Source organism: Lepidochelys kempii, chromosome 17 (genome assembly GCF_965140285.1).
Source record: "Lepidochelys kempii isolate rLepKem1 chromosome 17, rLepKem1.hap1, whole genome shotgun sequence".
Lineage (NCBI taxonomy): Eukaryota > Metazoa > Chordata > Testudines > Cheloniidae > Lepidochelys > Lepidochelys kempii.
The window spans coordinates 413153-431439 of NC_136396.1; the positions used below are offsets into that span (position 1 = coordinate 413153).

Genomic DNA, 18287 nt, shown 5'->3' on the forward strand with positions numbered 1-18287 from the left:
TGGAATTCATTTGCAAATTGGATACGATTAACTTAGGCTTGAATAGAGACTGGGAGTGGCTAAGTCATTATACAAGGTAACCTATTTCCCCTTGTTTTTTCCTACCCCCTCCCCCCCTCCCGTTCCACAGACGTTTCTTGTTAAACCCTGGATTTGTGCTGGAAATGGCCCACCTTGATTATCAGACACATTGTAAGGAGAGTGATCACTTTAGATAAGCTATTACCAGCAGGAAAGTGGGGTGGGGGGAGAAAACCTTTTGAAGTGATAAACACCGATTTTTTCATGGTCTGTGTGTATAAAAACATCCTCACTGCATTTTCCACTTTTATGCATCCGATGAAGTGAGCTGTAGCTCACGAAAGCTTACACTCGAATAAATTGGTTAGTCTCTGAGGTACCACAAGTCCTCCTTTTCTTTTTGCGAATACAGACTAACACGGCTGCTACTCTGAAATCTGTATCCAACCAGGACAGATAGGGAGGCACAGATAGGATATGAGCTCACAGAGCAATTGCTTCATTCCACATCAGAACCTAAGATATAAAAAACTCCTCAGCTAACGAAGAAAAGTTTACAAGCAGCATTGTGCAACAGCGAGCGTAGGCTCAGGAGGAAACTCTGCTGCCCCCAGTTCTGGTGAGTCACTGGGGAATATTTCTCCCCAATGCTTCCCCCCCTGCCACTTCGCCACATCTCATGTGATTGTGGACTTGTGCATGACACAGAGGGACTGATTAATCAGATCCAGTGCAGTTCTGGAATAAGGATCAAGAATCTGAAACTGCCCACTTCAGCACTAAGTGCCCACAACTGCAAGCAGAACAGGACTAAGTTCAGTCCCCTCCTCCCTATATGTCTCCATCACAAAGAAATACAAACACGTGCAATGCCCATGAGGCATGCTGGAGGCATTTGAGCAGAGAACTTAAACCCTTATTCTACCCCGTGTAGTAAGAGCGGAACTCCAGCTGCCCCTCATCCCTGCCATGGTCAGGAATGTTTGTAGGTGGGATCAGAACCTGGCACACTGTCTCCAGGTATCAGTAATCATAGAATAGAATATCAGGGTTGAAAGGGACCTCGGAGGTCATCTAGTCCAACCCCCTGCTCAAAGCAGGACCAATCCCCAATTAAATCATCCCAGCCAGGGCTTTGTCAAGCCTGACCTTAAAAACTTCTAAGGAAGGAGATTCTACCACCTCCCTAGGTAATGCATTCCAGTGTTTCACCACCCTCCTAGTAAAGAAGTTTTTCCTAATATCCAACCTAAACCTCCCGCACTGCAACTTGAGACCATTACTCCTTGTCCTGTCCTCTTCTACCACTGAGAATAGTCTAGAACCATCCTCTCTGGAACCACCTCTCAGGTAGTTGAAAGCAGCTATCAAATCCCCTCTCATTCTTCTCTTCTGCAGACTAAACAATCCCAGTTCCCTCAGCCTCTCCTCATAAGTCATGTGTTCCAGACCCCTAATCATTTTTGTTGCCCTTCGCTGGACTCTCTCCAATTTTTCCACATCCTTCTTGTAGTGTGGGGCCCAAAACTGGACACAGTACTCCAGATGAGGCCTCACCAATGTCGAATAGAGGGGAACGATCACGTCCCTCGATCTGCTCGCTATGCCCCTACTTATACATCCCAAAATGCCACTGGCCTTCTTGGCAACAAGGGCACACTGCTGACTCATATCCAGCTTCTCATCCACTGTCACCCCTAGGTCCTTTTCCGCAGAACAGCTGCCTAGCCATTCGGTCCCTAGTCTGTAGCTGTGCATTGGGTTCTTCCGTCCTAAGTGCAGGACCCTGCACTTATCCTTATTGAACCTCATCAGATTTCTTTTGGCCCAATCCTCCAATTTGTCTAGGTCCCTCTGTATCCTATCCCTGCCCTCCAGCGTATCAACCACTCCTCCCAGTTTAGTATCATCCGCAAATTTGCTGAGAGTACAATCCACACCATCCTCCAGATAATTTATGAAGATATTGAACAAAACTGGGCCCAGGACCCACCCCTGGGGCACTCCACTTGACACCGGCTGCCAACTAGACATGGAGCCATTGATCACTACCCGTTGAGCCTGACAATCTAGCCAACTTTCTACCCACCTTATAGTGCATTCATCCAGCCCGTACTTCTTTAACTTGCTGACAAGAATACTGTGGGAGACAGTGTCAAAAGCTTTGCTAAAGTCAAGAAACAATACATCCACTGCTTTCCCTTCATCCACAGAACCAGTAATCTCATCATAGAAGGCAATTAGATTAGTCAGGCATGACCTTCCCTTGGTGAATCCATGCTGACTGTTCCTGATCACTTTCCTCTCATGTAAGTGCTTCAGGATTGATTCTTGAGGACCTGCTCCATGATTTTTCCGGGGACTGAGGTGAGGCTGACTGGCCTGTAGTTCCCAGGATCCTCCTCCTTCCCTTTTTTAAAGATTGGCACTACATTAGCCTTTTTCCAGTTATCTGGGACTTCCCCCGTTCGCCACGAGTTTTCAAAGATAATGGCCAATGGCTCTGCAATCACAGCCGCCAATTCCTTTCGCACTCTCGGATGCAACTTGTCCGGCCCCAAGGATTTGTGCACGTCCAGCTTTTCTAAATAGTCCCTAACCACCTCTTTCTCCACAGAGGGCTGGCCATCTACTCCCCATGTTGTGATGCCCAGCGCAGCAGTCTGGGAGCTGTCCTTGTTAGTGAAGACAGAGGCAAAAAAAGCATTGAGCACATTAGCTTTTTCCACATCCTCTGTCACTGGGTTGCCTCCCTCATTCAGTAAGGGGCCCACACGTTCAGTAAGGGGCATCCGATGAAGTGAGCTGTAGCTCATGAAAGCTTATGTTCAAATAAATTTGTTAGTCTCTCTAAGATGCCACAAGTCCTTTTCTTTTTGCGGACACAGACTAACATGGCTGCTACTCTGAAACCTACCTCAATATAGTTAAAATTACTTCTATACCACCATGGAAAAGATGGCACTTTATGATACAGACAGGCAAATTTCCTGCCTTAGACACCACAGGTGTGGACAAGAGGACCATGCAAGTCACTTAAGAGGTCACTGCACCCATCTTTGCTCTCTTATCTCTTAGAACATAAGAAGCTTTGAACCCACTGCTCTGTCCAGCTGCAGGGAGGTTTCACAGTGAGGTCTGAGTCAGCATAATCTATGCAGGAAGCAGGATTTTCAGGAAGTATCAGTGTCAGATTGTAGCTTACTGATTTTACTCCCATTGCCTACCCTACACTCAGTCCTGTTCAGGCCATCCTCTTGACTCTGAAAACATTTGGAACAACGATTGAGCCACTCAGCTCTCTCCTTGCATTATTCAGTGCAGCTGAGAGCAATTACAGGGTCTGTTCTGTGAACAAACCACAGTATGTAAAAGCAGCAGGAAAGGGTAAGTAATAAATGTATTTGTCCAGCCCTTCCCCTAACCCACATGACAAAAAAACTAGGGAAATGTGGTCTAGATGAAATTAAGGTGAGTGCACAACTTGTTGAAAGACCATACTGAAAGAGTAGTGGTTCACTACTTATCAGTGGTTCAGTGTCAAACTGGGAGGGCATATCTAGGGGAGTCCTGCAGAGGTCAGTCCTGGGTCCAGTAGTATTCAATATTTTCATTCAATCACTTGGAATAATGGAGTGGAGGATGTGCTTAAAACATCTGCAAAGGACACCAAGCTGGGAGGGGTTGTAAACACTTTGGAGGACAGGATTAGAATTCAAAATGATCTTGACAAATTGGAGATTTGGTCTGAATTCAACAAGATGGAATTCAATAGAAACAAGTGCAAAATACTCCACTTAGGAAGGGGAAAAAAAAATCAAATGCACAATTACAAAATGGGGAATAACGAGCTAGGTGGTAGTACTGCTGAAGAGGATCTGAGGGTCAGAGTGGATCACAAATTGAATATGAATCAACAATGCAATGCAGCTGTGAAAAAAAGGTTAATATTCTCGGTGTATTAACAGGAGTATCGTATGTAAGACACAGAGGTAACTGTTCCACTCTACTCAGCACTGATGGGGTCTCAACTGAGTACTGTGTCCAATTCTGGGAGAGGAACTCAAATGATAAAAGGTTTAGAAAACCTGACCTATGAGGAAAAGATTTTTAAAAATTGTTCCTGTTTTGTCTTGAGAAAAGAAGATGGAGGGGGACCTGATAACATATTTGAAAACTGTTAAGGGCTGTTATAAAGAGGACTGCGATACATTGTTCTCCATGTCCAAGGAAGGTAGGACAGGAAGTAATGGACTTAATCTGCAGCAAGACAGATTTAGGTTAGCTATGAGGAAAAGGTTTCTAACTCTCAAGGTAGTAAAGTTGTAGAATCCCCATCACTGGAAGTTTTTAAGAACAGGTTGGACAAACTCCTGTCAGGGATGGTCTAGATTTGCTTGGTCTTGCCACTACGCAAGGGGTTGGACTTGATGATTTCACCTGATCCCTGCCAGCCCTACATTTCTGATTTTAAGGGCTTGGCTACACTTGCAAGTTAGAGCGCATTAAAGGAGCCCTGGGCACACTAGCTCACTACCCATCCACACTGGCAAAGCACGTAGAGCGCTCTGACTCCGTGGCTAGAGCGCTCTGGGTACTCCACCTCAGCGAGTGGAATAATGTTTGGTGCGCCCCACTGGAGCACCGCGGCACCACTGTGGACTCCCTGGTCTGTTAGTGCACTCTGATTGGCCTCCAGAAGTGTCCCACAATGCCTGTTCTAGCCATTCTGGTCATCACTTTGAACTCTACTGCCCTGCCCTCAAGTGACCAACCATCAGACTCGCCCTTTAAATTCTCTAGGAATTTTGAAAATCCCCTTCCTGTTTGCTCAGCCAGGCGTGGAGTGCTCTCAGCGAATCTTTCCAGGTGACCATGCCTCCATGCGCCAGGCAATCCCCAGTATGGAGGAATTGCGAGGTGCTGGACCTCATCAGCGTTGGGGGGGAGGAAGCTGTCCAGTCCCAGCTGCGCTCCAGCCGTAGGAATTATGATACCTTTGGGCAGATATCAAGGGACATGATGGAAGGGGGCCATGACTGGGACGCACTGCAGTGCAGGATTAAAGTGAAGGAGCTGCGGAATGCCTACCGCAAAGCCCACGAGGCAAACAGCCACTCCGGTGCTGCCCCTGCAACCTGCCATTTCTACAAAGAGCTGGATGCGATACTTGGGGGCAACCCCATCTCCACTCCAAGTACCACCATGGACACTTCAGAGCCCAGTTCAACAAGGCAGGAGGAGAAGGTGGAGCAAAGCAGGAGCGAGGGTGCTGAGGCAGAGGAAGACACCCTGGCATCCCTAGATGCATGTAGCCAGGAGCTGTTCTCAAGCCAGGAGGAAGGTAGCCAGTTGTGGCGGCCGTTGCTTGGGGAAGGACAAATACCAAAGGAGGTTCCCGGTAAGCAGCTTTTATTTTGGGAAGGAAGTTATTCGGTGCGGACTCTTGGGGCGAGGAAGGTTAGGGCTGCATGCATGCCTCGATGTGGAATAGGGCGTTGATGTGCTCTCTCACATCGTGGTAATCAGCCCCAGTGATCTCTTCAAAGGTCTCATCCAGAACTTGGGCAATGTGCTTGCACAGGTTTCTCAGGAGAGCCACTGTGGTCCTTGTCCCAGTAAGGCTAAGGTGTCCCTGCCACTGTGCTGTGCGGGGTGGGGAGACCATTGCTGCACACAGGCAAGCTGCATATGGGCCAGGGCAGAAGCCACATTGCAGTAGGAGACCCTCCCTTGCTTCCCAGGTCACTCTCAGCAGCAAGATATCTTCCAGGACGAACTCCTGTGGAAAATGTGGGGATAGTGTTCGGTATAGGGGCCCCCTCCCACTGTTGGCTCTCCCCAAGGCACAGAAACCCAGAGGACAGTACAGCTGTGAAACAGTCAGTCATGTTTGACCCTGTGCTTACTCACCATTTCGGGGCTCCCATGGGTTATGTGCGCTTACTTTGGGACGGGCAAATTATGCTATTATGTAGACTGTGCTTGCCCTTAAGTACGGGGGAATCATTGCTCTGTCTGGTGTGAACAATGCTGCCTCTGTTAAGTGTTGCATTTTGCCTTTACAGATGCAACCTTGAGATCTCAGCCGTCCGTGTTATCACCGGCCAAGAGACTCCAAAGAATCAGAAAGAGGCCACGTAGAAGCAAGGAAGACATGTTGCATGAAGTGATGCAGCATTCAAGTAACGAAAATCAAAAAGTGCAGGAGTGGTGGAACAGTGAAAAGAGGATCCGCCAGCAGAATAAGGAGCGCCGACAGAAAAGCGCTGTGCTCTGGCAGCAAAGCACGGATTGGCTGATGAGCATCATGCAGCGCCAAACGGACTTGATCCAGGCGCTCGTAGCACTGCAGGTGGAGCCCTACCGCGCCTGCCCCCTCCCCCACAGCCCTTGTCCCAGAACTCTTTCCCTTGTGCCCCCAGGTCACCTCCAACCCACTTTCCCCAACATCCGGGTTCTTATCGCCACCAGCTGCCTCCAACACCTGTAGCTTCACCACCCAGCCCTGAAAACTACGACCCTGACCCTCTGCGCGCAACCCCTGTCACCCTGCAGTACAGCACTCATTGCGCAGCACTCCAGACAGGAAGGCCGAGTACGATAACAGGACATACGCAAACCTGTGATCGTACCGTTCCCCACCCCACCCCCTTGCCCTCTCTGTTTCCCAAGCAGTTGTGTTTCTTTTCAATAAATGGATTTGTTGGCTTTGAAAACATTATTGCATAAGGTAAAAGATACCTTAGCCCAGGAAAGAAAGAAACAGACACTGCAAGTCAATGTAGCAAACACAGATTCCTACTAACATTGGAACCACTGCACTTCACTCCCATGCAGGGCACCAGACATTACTGGTGGCTTTCAGCCACAAATTGCTCCCTCAAGGCATCCCTAATCCTTGCAGCCCAGCGTTGGGCCCCTCTAATAGCTTTGCTCTCTGGCTGTTCAAATTCAGTCTCCAGATGTTGAACCTCCAAGTTTCATGCCTGAGTGAATCGTTCACCCTTCCCTTCACAAATGTTATGGAGGGTATAGCACGCGGATATAACCGCAGGGATGTGTCATCGGCCAGGTCCAGCTTCCCATACAGAGAGTGCCAGCAGCCGTTTAAACGGCCAACAGCACACTCCACAGTCATTCTGCACCAGCTCAGCCTGTTGTTGAACTGCACCTTGCTGCTGTCAAGGCTCCCTGAGTAGGGTTTCATGGGCCACGGCATTAAGGGGTAAGCGGGGTCTCCAAGGATCACAATGGGCATTTCGACATCCCCTACAGTGATCTTCTGGTCTGGGAAAAAAGTCCCGGCTTGCAGCTTCCTGAACAGGCCAGTGTTCCAAAAGATGCGTGCGTCATGCACCTTTCCTGGCCAGCCTGCGTTAATGTCAATGTAACGCCCACGGTGATCCACAAGCACCTGGAGAACCACAGAGAAATAGCCCTTCCATTTAACATACTCGGAGGCTAGGTGGGCTGGTGCCAGAACTGGAATATGTGTCTCATCTATCGCCCCTCCGCAGTTAGGGAAACCCATTTGTGCAAAGCCATCCACATTACCCAGAGTCACAGTTCTTCTGAGCAGGATGCGATTAATGGCCCTGCAAACTTATATCAACACGATTCCAACAATCAACTTTCCCACTCCAAACTGGTTAGTGACCGATCGGTAGCTGTCTGGAGTTGCCAGCTCCCAGATTGCAATAGCCACCCGCTTCTCCACTTTCAGGGCAGCTCTCAATCTCGTGTCCTTGCGCCACAGGGTGCGGGCGAGCTCCTCACACAGTCCCATGAAAGTGGCTTTTCTCATCCGAAAGTTCTGCAGCCACTGCTCGCCATCCCAGACTTGCATGACGATGTGATCCCACCCCTCAGTGCTTGTTCCCGAGCCCAAAAGCGGGGTTCCACGGTGGTGAGCATGTCCGTGAATGCCAGAATCAAACTCGTGTCATATGTGTTACTTGAGTCAATATCATCGTCGGAGACCTCACTGTCACTTTGGATCATAAGGAATAACTCGACTGCCAAACGCAACATGCCGGCAAGACTCGTCAGCATACTCCTCAGCAGTTCAGGCTCCATTCCCGCAGACCAAAAGGGAAGACAGGGCGCGCAGTACAAAAAACGTTGAAAGATGGCGCCAAATGTGGACGGAAGCACAGGGATTCCTGGGATGCGAACCAATGCATCACGGCCCATCGGGACAGGAGCCAGAATGCCCCGCATCCCCCGCACCCTTCCCACAAGCCAGAAGGGAAGGGGTGATCTGTGGGATAGCTGCCCATAAGCCCCACTCCCAAAGTCGCTGCAAGTGCCATAGATGTGGCCACACCAGTGCAGCGCTTTCCCTACTGCGCTCTCCGAAGGTGGGTTTAACTGAAAGCGCTCTACATCTGCAAGTGTAGCCATGCCCTAAAGCACTGGTTCTCAAAGCGGGTCTGCTGCTTGTTCAGGTAAAGCCCCTGGCGGGCCGGACCAGTTTGTTTACCTGCCGCGTCCGCAGGTTTGGCCAATCGCGGCTCCTGCTGGCCGCGGTTCGCCGCTCCAGGCCAATGGGGGCTAAAGGAAGGGCGGCCAGCACGTCCCTTGGCCCACGCTGCTTCCCCACAGCCCCCATTGGTCTGGAGCGGTGAACTGCGGCCAGCGGGAGCCGCAATTGGCCGAACCTGCAGATGCGGCAGGTAAACAAACCGGTCCGGCCCGCCAGGGGCTTTCCCTGAACAAGCAGCGGACCGGCTTTGAGAACCACTGCCCTAAAGCACATTTCTACACCTCTGCATCCTTCTCAGAGCTCTTCATGTGAGCCAAGCAGACACAACCCAGACAATACTAAGACTTTGGACAACCCTACTGTTTTCCAGATACTATGGAAACTCTAAGACAGCAGCTAGCACACTGGGTCCAGGCTGCACCACAGGAGAAATCCAGACGGTGGCACATAAACAGATACCAGGTCTATGAGACACAACCCATTTCTCAGCATTTTAGAGTTTTATCTGTTCACTTGAACTATTATGGGGTCCAAGTAAGAGTTGTACCAAGAGAATAAATTAGAAATTGTCACAAAAAACTTAACACTTGTGCTTTTAAAAAAAAACAAAAAAAAAGTTGGGACTAAAAATAAAACTAGAACTAACCTCAAGCAGTAAAACAAGCAAAATGGAGGAGAGTAACAGTGAAAGAAGGTTTCAGAGTAGCAGCCATGTTAGTCTGTATTCACAAAAAGAAAAGGAGTACTTGTGGCACCATAGAGACTAACAAATTTATTTGAGCATAAGCTTTCGTGAGCTACAGCTCACTTCATCGGATGCAGTGAAGTGAAAGAAGAAGTGTTAAGTGAGTGAGAAGCATGGAACCCATTTTGGGAAAGGCATCCAACCCTGGGATTTGTACTATTTAGAGTTTAATGTCTATGTTGCCTCTTGAGCCAGAAGAGAGAGAGAGCCAAATGCTACAGTCTGTCAAGCACTGGACTGAAGAAACAAAGCAATTCATGGAATGCCGGGGCATTTGGAAATTCTTGAATTTATTCTCCTCTCCTCCCCTAGTGCCTCATGATTGTTTTTGAAAGAGTGCCTCTTGATTTATCAGCTTCACAAAATTCCAGATTTAACAAGTCCAAACCAGATCTTACTGCACAAGACAAAATTGAGCTATATTTTGTTTTGCAATTCAGGGTACTTTTATAAGTAAACTGTAAACTAAATGTACTCTTTCCTGTTGGCTTCCTTCACTGAATCAGACACAAACAAATCCCAGAACAGAAGCTGCCAGTCAGCCTCCCAGACACACAACAGTATGCACAAGGCTATCATGACATCATTTCCCCTCAGTGCTTTGGAATGAGTTACAGAAAGGGAAAAAAAAAATCCAATCTACTTTTAAAACTATCTGCAGTTGAACTCAGCTGCTCTGTATTTTGTGCTTGCTCATGATAAAAAATACCCAGTGGAACAGATTTTTGTTATGGCCCTCCCTGTCCTGCCAAACTTGGTAACCCCTGTTTAAGGACACGACATGGAAAGTATTTAATAAAAGCTTGGCTGAAAATAACTTGATATTTGAGCGTGCACCTTCTTATTTGACATCTTGTTGCCCCTCTGCTTTTAGCATTTTCCAGCCACCCATCAGACCATGACAGCAGCTGTCGGTTACACTCGGACCACTGAGCTGGTGACAGGCAGATAAACAGAATGGCATCTGGTGACTAATAAGAAACCAACATCCCTGGTAGGTGAACGGTCAGGGTCATTTCCCTGTTTCAAGGGAAGAGGTGAGAATTCTTGGTATTAATCTACCTGTCTCCAGGTCTCCCTCCACAAGGAATCCCAGGATGTTGTTCATGGCCCCCATGTAGAAAATGAGCCGCAGCTGAGTGACGCACATGGTGATGAGGCTGAGTAGCAAAATGGGGCTGAAGACACTGTGCATAAAGGACGGAGATGCTGCAGAGGAAACAGGAGAGTCTCTGAATGAGGCAGCCTCTGGTAATGGCTATTAAACATATAGGACATCAGAACAGACTTTGGATTGTTTAGATCCATAGTCTTCTACTGGCTACATTACATAAACACAATACTCTAGGGACAGTCCAGTGGGGAGTTCAGCACCAGTGACTAACTTCTACAGAAGGGACTCCCTAAAAAAGGGATGATGTGAGGAGGACAACGACGAATAGCTGTAAGAATTTAGCACGTCAGTCTTTAGCTATAGCAGTTCATACTTTATGTACTGTCTATGTAATGTTCACCAGCACCCAGACATCTGCCAGGGCAGCAACATATGCCATCAAGGTCCGTCCATGCATCTGGGGGGGTTTATGTGGTCTCAATATATACTTATCTGGACAATGATGTGTTGCACACACGGGTTAAATTCACCACATGTAAGGGCCTGCACAAGGCCTAAGTATTGCTTAGCTCCTATTTTGAGGAGTTAAGTGGTGCACTGACCTTGTCCTGGCCCTTTGCACTAGGGTGAATGACACATGTACAAATCCAGAGACAATACCTGCATCGTCTGCTTGACACTTCACTTCCAGGTCCACTGTTGATAGACAGAGTTTGTTTCCCTCTTGAGCTGCCAGCTCCTTGGAGTTCTTCATGGAGCTCCCCACACTCAGACGACGTCCCACTGTGGTCACCTGCTTGTAAAACTGTTTCCCTGTAATTTTGTGGTCAAATCCCAGCCAGCTGAACTTGATCTTCACTCTGTGTGGCAGAAGAGAGGAGGGGGAAAAAAAAGAAAAAAAGAGAGTAAGAGCTGCAAAGCAGGGCTGAGATACATGGACTGATCTAAGGATATTGGAGTCACAGGATGCAGGAAGGTTGACTATGGATTTCCAGACATTGATTTGAACCTATAAAATCCCAAAGAGCCTGAGATCCAATTACCAAAGAGAAACCTCTCTCTCTCTCTCTCTCTGCTTTATTGCCACATCAAAGGTGCCAGAGCTGGAACGGCCTCAGTAGAGAAACGAAGTTGCTGCTAGAAGGGTGTTTGCTGTAGTGAGTCCGAGAGGCTGGAACACACTGTCCTCCCTGAATATCCAGAGTCTCACTAGCTAGAAGTCAACCATAAATATTTAAGATTAGGAATACAATGTATCTTCCTCTGAAGCAGCTGATGCTAGCCTTTCTCGGAGATTGGACTCCATGACTGATCCAGTCCAGCAATTTCTACATTCCTAAGAGCAGAAGGAGACACTTACGTGTAGTCCATGTCTTCTGGTCCTGGGAATGGCTCCAGTGGCCAGTTGAAGAAACAGTTGAAGAAAACTAGCCCTGCACAGGATGCCCAGACAATCAGAATGAGGATGAAAGAGACACCAAAATCATATATAACCTGGAATTCACAACAGAATAATATCATTAGCACATAAAATATCCTACACTCTAATGTTTGCTGAAGTGGATTCAGGAAGAAGGTGGAGGGGAAAGCATGTGGCATTTAAAAACAGGGTTGCAAGGTGACATCTAATGAAGGAAGGAATTCTGTGACATCATGTAAGCACAACAAAAGTTTTGCACAAATTTATGACAGGTTTCAGAGTAACAGCCGTGTTAGTCTGTCTTCGCAAAAAGAAAAGGAGTACTTGTGGCACCTTAGAGACTAACCAATGTATTTGAGCATGAGCTTTCGTGAGCTACAGCTCACTTCATCGGATGCATACCGTGGAAACTGCAGCAGACTTTATATACACATATATATAAAATTTATGTACAATTTTATATATGTGTATATAAAGTCTGCTGCAGTTTCCACGGTATGCATCCGATGAAGTGAGCTGTAGCTCACGAAAGCTCATGCTCAAATACATTGGTTAGTCTCTAAGGTGCCACAAGTACTCCTTTTCTTTTTGCACAAATTTATGTATACAAGACATCAGTTACAAGAAAAAAAGGAGCTGCTGCTGAAATTGATACCCAGCTCTGTCAGAAACAATACAATAACTCCTCACTTGAAGTCGTCCCGGTTAAGGTTGTTTTGTTGTATGTTGCTGATCAATTAGAGAACACACTCATTTAAAGTTGCGCAATGCTCCCTTATAACATTGTTTGGCAGCCACCTCCTTTGTCCACTGCTTGCAGAAAGAGCAGCCCGTTGGAGTTGGATGGTGGGGGCTTAGAACCAGGGTGGACCGGCAGCCCTCTAAGTTCCCTGTGTGGCAACCGCCCAGCAGGCTAGCAATTGCCAGGCAGTGCAGCTGTCCCTCCCCCACTGCCCTGTGCTGCTCCTTTCCTCTGCCTTGGAGCTGCTCCCCTGGGAGCCTCCTGCTTGCTGTGTGCGAGGGGCGGAGAGGGGAGAGGAGAGAGAAGTGGTGTGCTAATGTCAGGGTATCCCCTTCCTCCCCACTCCTGTACCTTATCTCCACAGAGAAGTGGAGGGGACATGACAGGGCTCAGGACGGAGGGAGTTGGCTGGCAACAGTTGCTATTTCAACTTGCTGATCTACTTAAATAGGCAATGTACTTAGAGGGGCAATGCGCATCTCTCTCTCTCTCTCTCTCACAGAGTGTGTCTCTGTCTCTCTCTGCCATGCTGTTTCCTCTCCCTCCATTCATGCTGCCTTGTAGAGCGTGAGGCTAGATTAACAACAACACGTTAACCCTTGAGGGCTCAGCCAAGTGCCAATTTATCATTTAGCAGCAAGGCATTCCCTGGAAAATATCTCACCCTCCGACTTCGCCACCTCAACCAAGCTTCAGCAATCATCATTGCCGTGTACAGTATTAAATTGTTTGTTTAAAACTTATACTCTCTGTGTGTGTGTGTGTGTGTGTCTGTCTGTCTTTTGTCTGGCAAAAAAAAAATTTCCCTGGAACCTAACTCCCCCTATTTACATTAATTCTTGTGGGGAAATTGGATTCGCTTAACATTGTTTTGCTTAAAGTAGCATTTTTCAGGAACATAACTACAACGTTAAGCGAGGAGTTAATGTGCAGTCATTTGAGAAGTTACATCTAGATCTTCTTAGGAAGCCCATTAGGAACTTTGCTGCATGGTTGGTATAACTTGGTCTGACCTACTGTCTGGACCCATAAGAGTCTTGGATTTATAGAAGCTAAACCGTATTAATTTTGCCTCTGCGGATGAATCTTTGTCAGTGAGCACCAGTACCAATGTATTAAATAGCACAGACTTATTGGCTGTCCTTCCCTTTCAGAGCTCTCCACGAAACTCTCTAATTAGTCTTATCACTATCTGAAGGTGGACAGCCACCTCCAGATAATAATCAAAAGTTGATATTTTATTACAGTCGGTCCCATGGATTCCAGGATTTCAAATTTATATTTTTCAACTCCAGAGATTACTTATATCACTAAAGATGGAAAATGCTTTTGTTTCTTTAACACCACTATAATCCTATGACTTGTACACTTTTCACTGAAAACATCTCAGAACTTCTAAAAACCATCCTGGCCAGTTTATAGACCTATCTGAGCATCTCAAAATCTTTAATGTATTTATCCTCCCAACACTCAGGTCAGGTAGGAAAGGTCTATTATCCCCATTTAAAATGTCTTGCCCAAGGTCACACAGGAAGTCTGCGGCACAGCAGGGAAATGAACATAGGTCTCATATATCCCAGGTTAGCACCACCCTTTCTAATTACCATCATGCAGCATGGAGTCTAAGACAGCAACCTCAGAATTGAGGAGCCAAATTTGTCAGAGCTCAGGATTCCACATCCTCACCTTGATTCCAGGAAAAGTGACAGCCGAAGACGCGTAGGAGCCAATCATCAGAGCAATGAACGTGGAACGAAGATCACCAAACATGTTGGGCAGCTGAAAGGGGGGGGGGGGAGGGAAGAAAAAACAAACAAAACATCTTGTTGAAACTGGACTAGGGGAAGAAGGAAGGAAGAGAAGAACATTGCTTTGAGAAGCCCCTGGCACCAAATATTTTGGCCTCTGGATCTAGGAAATGGAAGAAAATGTTAATTATTCAATAATTTATTTGGCTTTCCACAACAGTACACTGGGATGCAATGAGGCTGTGAAAGAGCTCATCTGCTCTGCTGCCTTTAGTGTTACCCCATCAAGGCTTGCCTACATAGGGAAGTTTACCAGTATATTTATACCAGTATGTCACACACTGGTAAAAGCACTTTAATTCCAGAATAAGAGGGCCCATACAGGTAGTTATAAGTATATCACTATAGTTATGCCAGTAAATTTCCCCATGTAGAAAAGCCCTTAATAACTAGCTTTTAAACCAAAAGAAACATGGCCATTGCTGCAGCTTTTCTTGCTGCCTTTGGGAGCAGGTCTTCCCTACACATTAATTACCCTTTGCATAAAGGTGTCTGTCTTTAACTCCCCCACTGCCCACTCTTTCACGATCGTATTTTCCAACGAGTTTCCATGTCAAACTTTGTGTTCACCACCTTTCTCTACACCTCTGAATTGTATACACCTCGGTCCCGTCTACTAGCTAGAAAAGGGGAGATTAATATAGATTAATAATGCCCCCAACCTCTAACACACACAACCCACAGGATACTGATCTCCACTCACTTCCATATTATTTCTCATTCTTCAGCATCCTAACTGCATCACAGTCCCTCAAACTCTAGGGGAGTTATTCCCAGCACTTTGTACAATGCCACAATTGTTCGTAGATCATAAAGCCAGAAGGTGTCTACTTCTAAGACTGATAAATAAAGCAATATTATTATTTTATTTGCTGTTTAGGGACCTTGCTGAGCTGCAAAAAATTAGACCAAACCTGAAGAAACGAGCTCTCACATACGTGCGTTGCAATAGGAAAACAAATCAATTTTTCCCAGTAATAAGGCAGGCATGCCAGTCAGTGCCAAGGTGGGATCTCCTGCATGTTTATATTTTGAAGTCCTCCTGTAAGTGCCATCTGGCTCAGTTATGTATCATGGTTATTTCTCGTTACAAACTTTCGTATGGAATGCATCTCCAGGGCCTTGAATCATCCCAGAGCAGGAGCAGCAGTTATGATGTTTAGAGATTTAGGCCAGGTCTACATTACCACTTACATTGCTCAGGGGTGTGAATAAGCCATCTCCCTGAGTGACGTAAATTACACCGACCTAAGCACCTTTGTGAAGAGTGGAGAAGCTACCACCGCTCACGGAGGTGGATTTATTATGTTGATGGGAGATCTCTCTCCCATCAGCACAGAGCAGTAGTCTCCAACCTTTTTATGCACGAGATCACTTTTTGAATTTAAGTCCAACCCATGATCTCCCCCACCCCTTTCCCGAGGCCCCATCCTGCTCACTCTATCCCCCCTACCCTCCGTCGCTCGCTCTCACTCACTTTCACTGGGCTGGAGCAGGGGTTTGGGAGGGGGTGCAGGCTCTGGGCTGAGGGGTTCAGAGTGTGGGAGGGGGTTTTAGGTGGAGCCTGGGGCAGGGGGTTGGGGTGCTGGCTCTGGGAGAGGGCTCCGGGCTGGAGGTTTGGGGTGCAGGAGGGGGTGAGGGGTGCAAACTCTGGGAGGGGGCTGAGGTGGAGGAGGGGGTTTGGGATGGAGGCTCCAGCAGGGGGCTAAAGGCTGGGGAAGGGGGTTGGGGTGCAGGAGGGGGTACGGGGTGCTGGCTCCGGGAGAGGGCTCAGGGCTGAAGGTTTGGGGTGCAGGAGGGATTTGAGGTGGTGGCTCCAGGAGGAGGCTCAGGGCTGGGGTGTGGGCTCCCACCAGGCAGCACTTACCTTGGGCAGCTCCTGGTCGCCAGCACAGCGGGGCTAAGGCAGGCTCCCTGCCTGCCCTGGCAGCACCACCCCTACAGCCCCCATTGACCACAGTTCCCTGTTCCCAGCCAATGGGAGCTGCGGGGGTGGTTCTTGAAGGCAGGAGCAGTGCATGGAGACTCCTGCCACCCCCCAGGGGCTGCAGAGGCATGCTGGCCGCTTCTGGGAGCAGTGGGAGGCCGCGGAAGGCAGGGAGCCTGCCTTAGCCCCACTTCACCGCCCGACTTTTAGTGACTGGAGATCGCAATTGACTGCTGGAGGCTCCAGGATTGACCAGTTGATCGTGATCTATGGGTTGGTGACCGCTGGCAAAGAGCATCTTCACCAGACATGCTGCAGCTGCACCATATAGCACAGACTAGCCCTTACTCTACTTTTGGGGAAACGTGAGAAAACAACTTGGTGGCAGCAGGGCATGCTGCAATGTTCTGCAGTAGGACATGCCCACACCCAGATACCTACATCCAGAACAGCTGTCAACTGACTGTCCTAGGGAGGTGTGCATTGGAAACATATAAAGCGATCTCTTCCCAGGCATGAAATTGCAGCTCTGGGTGTGGTGGCCTAAATCTGCACCGCAACACAACACCTGTCACACTGTAACCTCTCTGTCTTACTCTAGAAAGAAGCTGGTCCTTGTCACCAGGCAGGGAATTCAGCTCCTGTTTATTTAAATTCAGTAATACCCTAAACCTAAATAAGCCTACAGAATTACAACAGCTGCTGCGGGAAGGGCTTCGAGCAGGGCAAGTACTCCACAAACACAGCTGCTTCATGGCTTGGTTTTCTTTCAAAGCAACAGAGATCACACAAAGAGCTTTTTCTACACAGCACAGAAGCAAGACTCAAGCCTAGGTGACACTTCAACCATAGTGGTTGGTGGCAATTTTTAGTAATGTGCTTGAAGAAGCGAAACAGTCTTTGCCATTATATCCAAGTCTTTTTATGGCAAGGAGGGAAGGCAGAACCTGTGCTCCTCTCTGCATTAGGGCAGAATTTTGAGAAAGGCTCACTTTCCAAAGAACATAGCTCCCATTTAAGTACTAAAACAAATAGCTGGATTTTCAAGAGAGTTCAGCATATTTGGATGAACTCTCTAGAAAACCTGGCCCCAATTGTTGGCCCTGACCACTTGATTATCTGAACCTGAGATTTTTGTGGGGGAGCGGGGTGGGGAAGGGAAGAAAGAGCTGGTCCTAAAAGGAAAACCTTCAAAATAGACCAGGAAAAGGGCACTGGTGCTATCCTCCTTCCATATCCTGTTTCCCCATCAGTGTTGCCAACTCTTGATGTTCGGTGTTTTTCTTACAGCTCCAGCTACTAGGGACCGGCAGTTACACAATCAGCAGCTTTCATTATTTAAAAAAAAAAAAATATATTTTCTAGCTCTCATGGTTGCAGAAGAGGAGACTTGAAAAAGTGAACCATAAAAAGGCAGAGAGACCCAAAATTTTATTATTTTTCATATATTTTCAAGGCTATAAGGGACCATTTCATCTAGTCTGATTTCTTGCATAACAGGCCAGAGAATTTCATCCAGCACTTTCTGCATCAAGCCCTAAATTGTAGCTGAGCTACAGCACATCTTTTAGAAAGAAAGGCAATCTTGATTTAAAGGTTCCAAGTGACAGAGAATCCACCACATCGCAAGGTAAACTGTTCCAGTGGCTGATCACCCTCACCATTAAAATTTTGCACTTTATTTCTAATCTGAATTTGTGCAACTTCTCAGCTTCCAGCCACTGGATTTTGTAATGCATTTTTCTGCAAGATTGAAGGGCCTTCCTCTATCAGAAATTCTTTCCTCACATAGATACTAACGACAGTGATCATGTCACCTCTTTACCTTCTCTTGGATAAACTAAATATATTGGAGCTTCTTCCATCATGTAAGAGATTTTCCAGATCCAGAATAATTCTTGTACCTCATTTCTAAACTCTTTCCAATCTTGATGTGTGGATTCCAAAACTGGGCACAGTATTCCAGTAATGGTCTCACTGATGCTGTATGCAGTGACAAAAAACACCTACCTACCCCTACAC

General features: G+C 47.3%; 2 protein-coding genes and 1 long non-coding RNA gene across 9 annotated transcripts in view; 2 read left to right on the top strand and 1 right to left on the bottom strand.

Moving 5' to 3' along the window:
* The window catches only part of LOC140899780 (uncharacterized), a 57674-nt gene that overhangs the window by 30374 nt on the left and 9013 nt on the right, over positions 1-18287 (top strand). Inside the window, exons 4-5 of one of the 2 annotated variants that reach the window (XR_012155445.1) lie at positions 10129-10248; positions 13033-13241. This is a non-coding gene — a long non-coding RNA (uncharacterized LOC140899780). Of the gene's footprint in view, positions 1-10128; positions 10249-13032; positions 13242-18287 lie in introns of those variants that run through there. The other variant, XR_012155444.1, reaches the window with a different exon arrangement.
* The window catches only part of SLC43A2 (solute carrier family 43 member 2), a 75566-nt gene that overhangs the window by 11695 nt on the left and 45584 nt on the right, over positions 1-18287 (bottom strand). For all 6 annotated transcript variants that reach the window (XM_073315822.2, XM_073315819.1, XM_073315821.1 and 3 more), the window contains 4 exons: positions 14217-14309; positions 11729-11862; positions 11029-11228; positions 10317-10463 (listed from right to left, as the gene is read on the bottom strand). In XM_073315822.2, coding sequence (XP_073171923.1) covers positions 10317-10463; positions 11029-11228; positions 11729-11862; positions 14217-14309 — 574 coding nt within the window. The remainder of the gene's footprint in view (positions 1-10316; positions 10464-11028; positions 11229-11728; positions 11863-14216; positions 14310-18287) is intronic.
* Positions 3660-7734, top strand: LOC140899778 (uncharacterized). The gene is made up of 2 exons (XM_073315827.2): positions 3660-5422; positions 6090-7734. The coding sequence occupies exons 1-2, from the start codon at positions 4897-4899 to the stop codon at positions 6512-6514; spliced, it is 951 nt and encodes a 316-aa protein (XP_073171928.2). The 5' UTR covers positions 3660-4896; the 3' UTR covers positions 6515-7734.

Coding starts and splice junctions, on each gene's coding strand:
- LOC140899778 (XM_073315827.2), top strand. CDS start 4,897: ATGCCTCCATGCGCCAGGCAATCCCCAGTATGGAGGAATTGCGAGGTG. Junction 5,423..6,089: donor AATACCAAAGGAGGTTCCCG/GTAAGCAGCTTT, acceptor TTGCCTTTACAG/ATGCAACCTTGAGATCTCAG.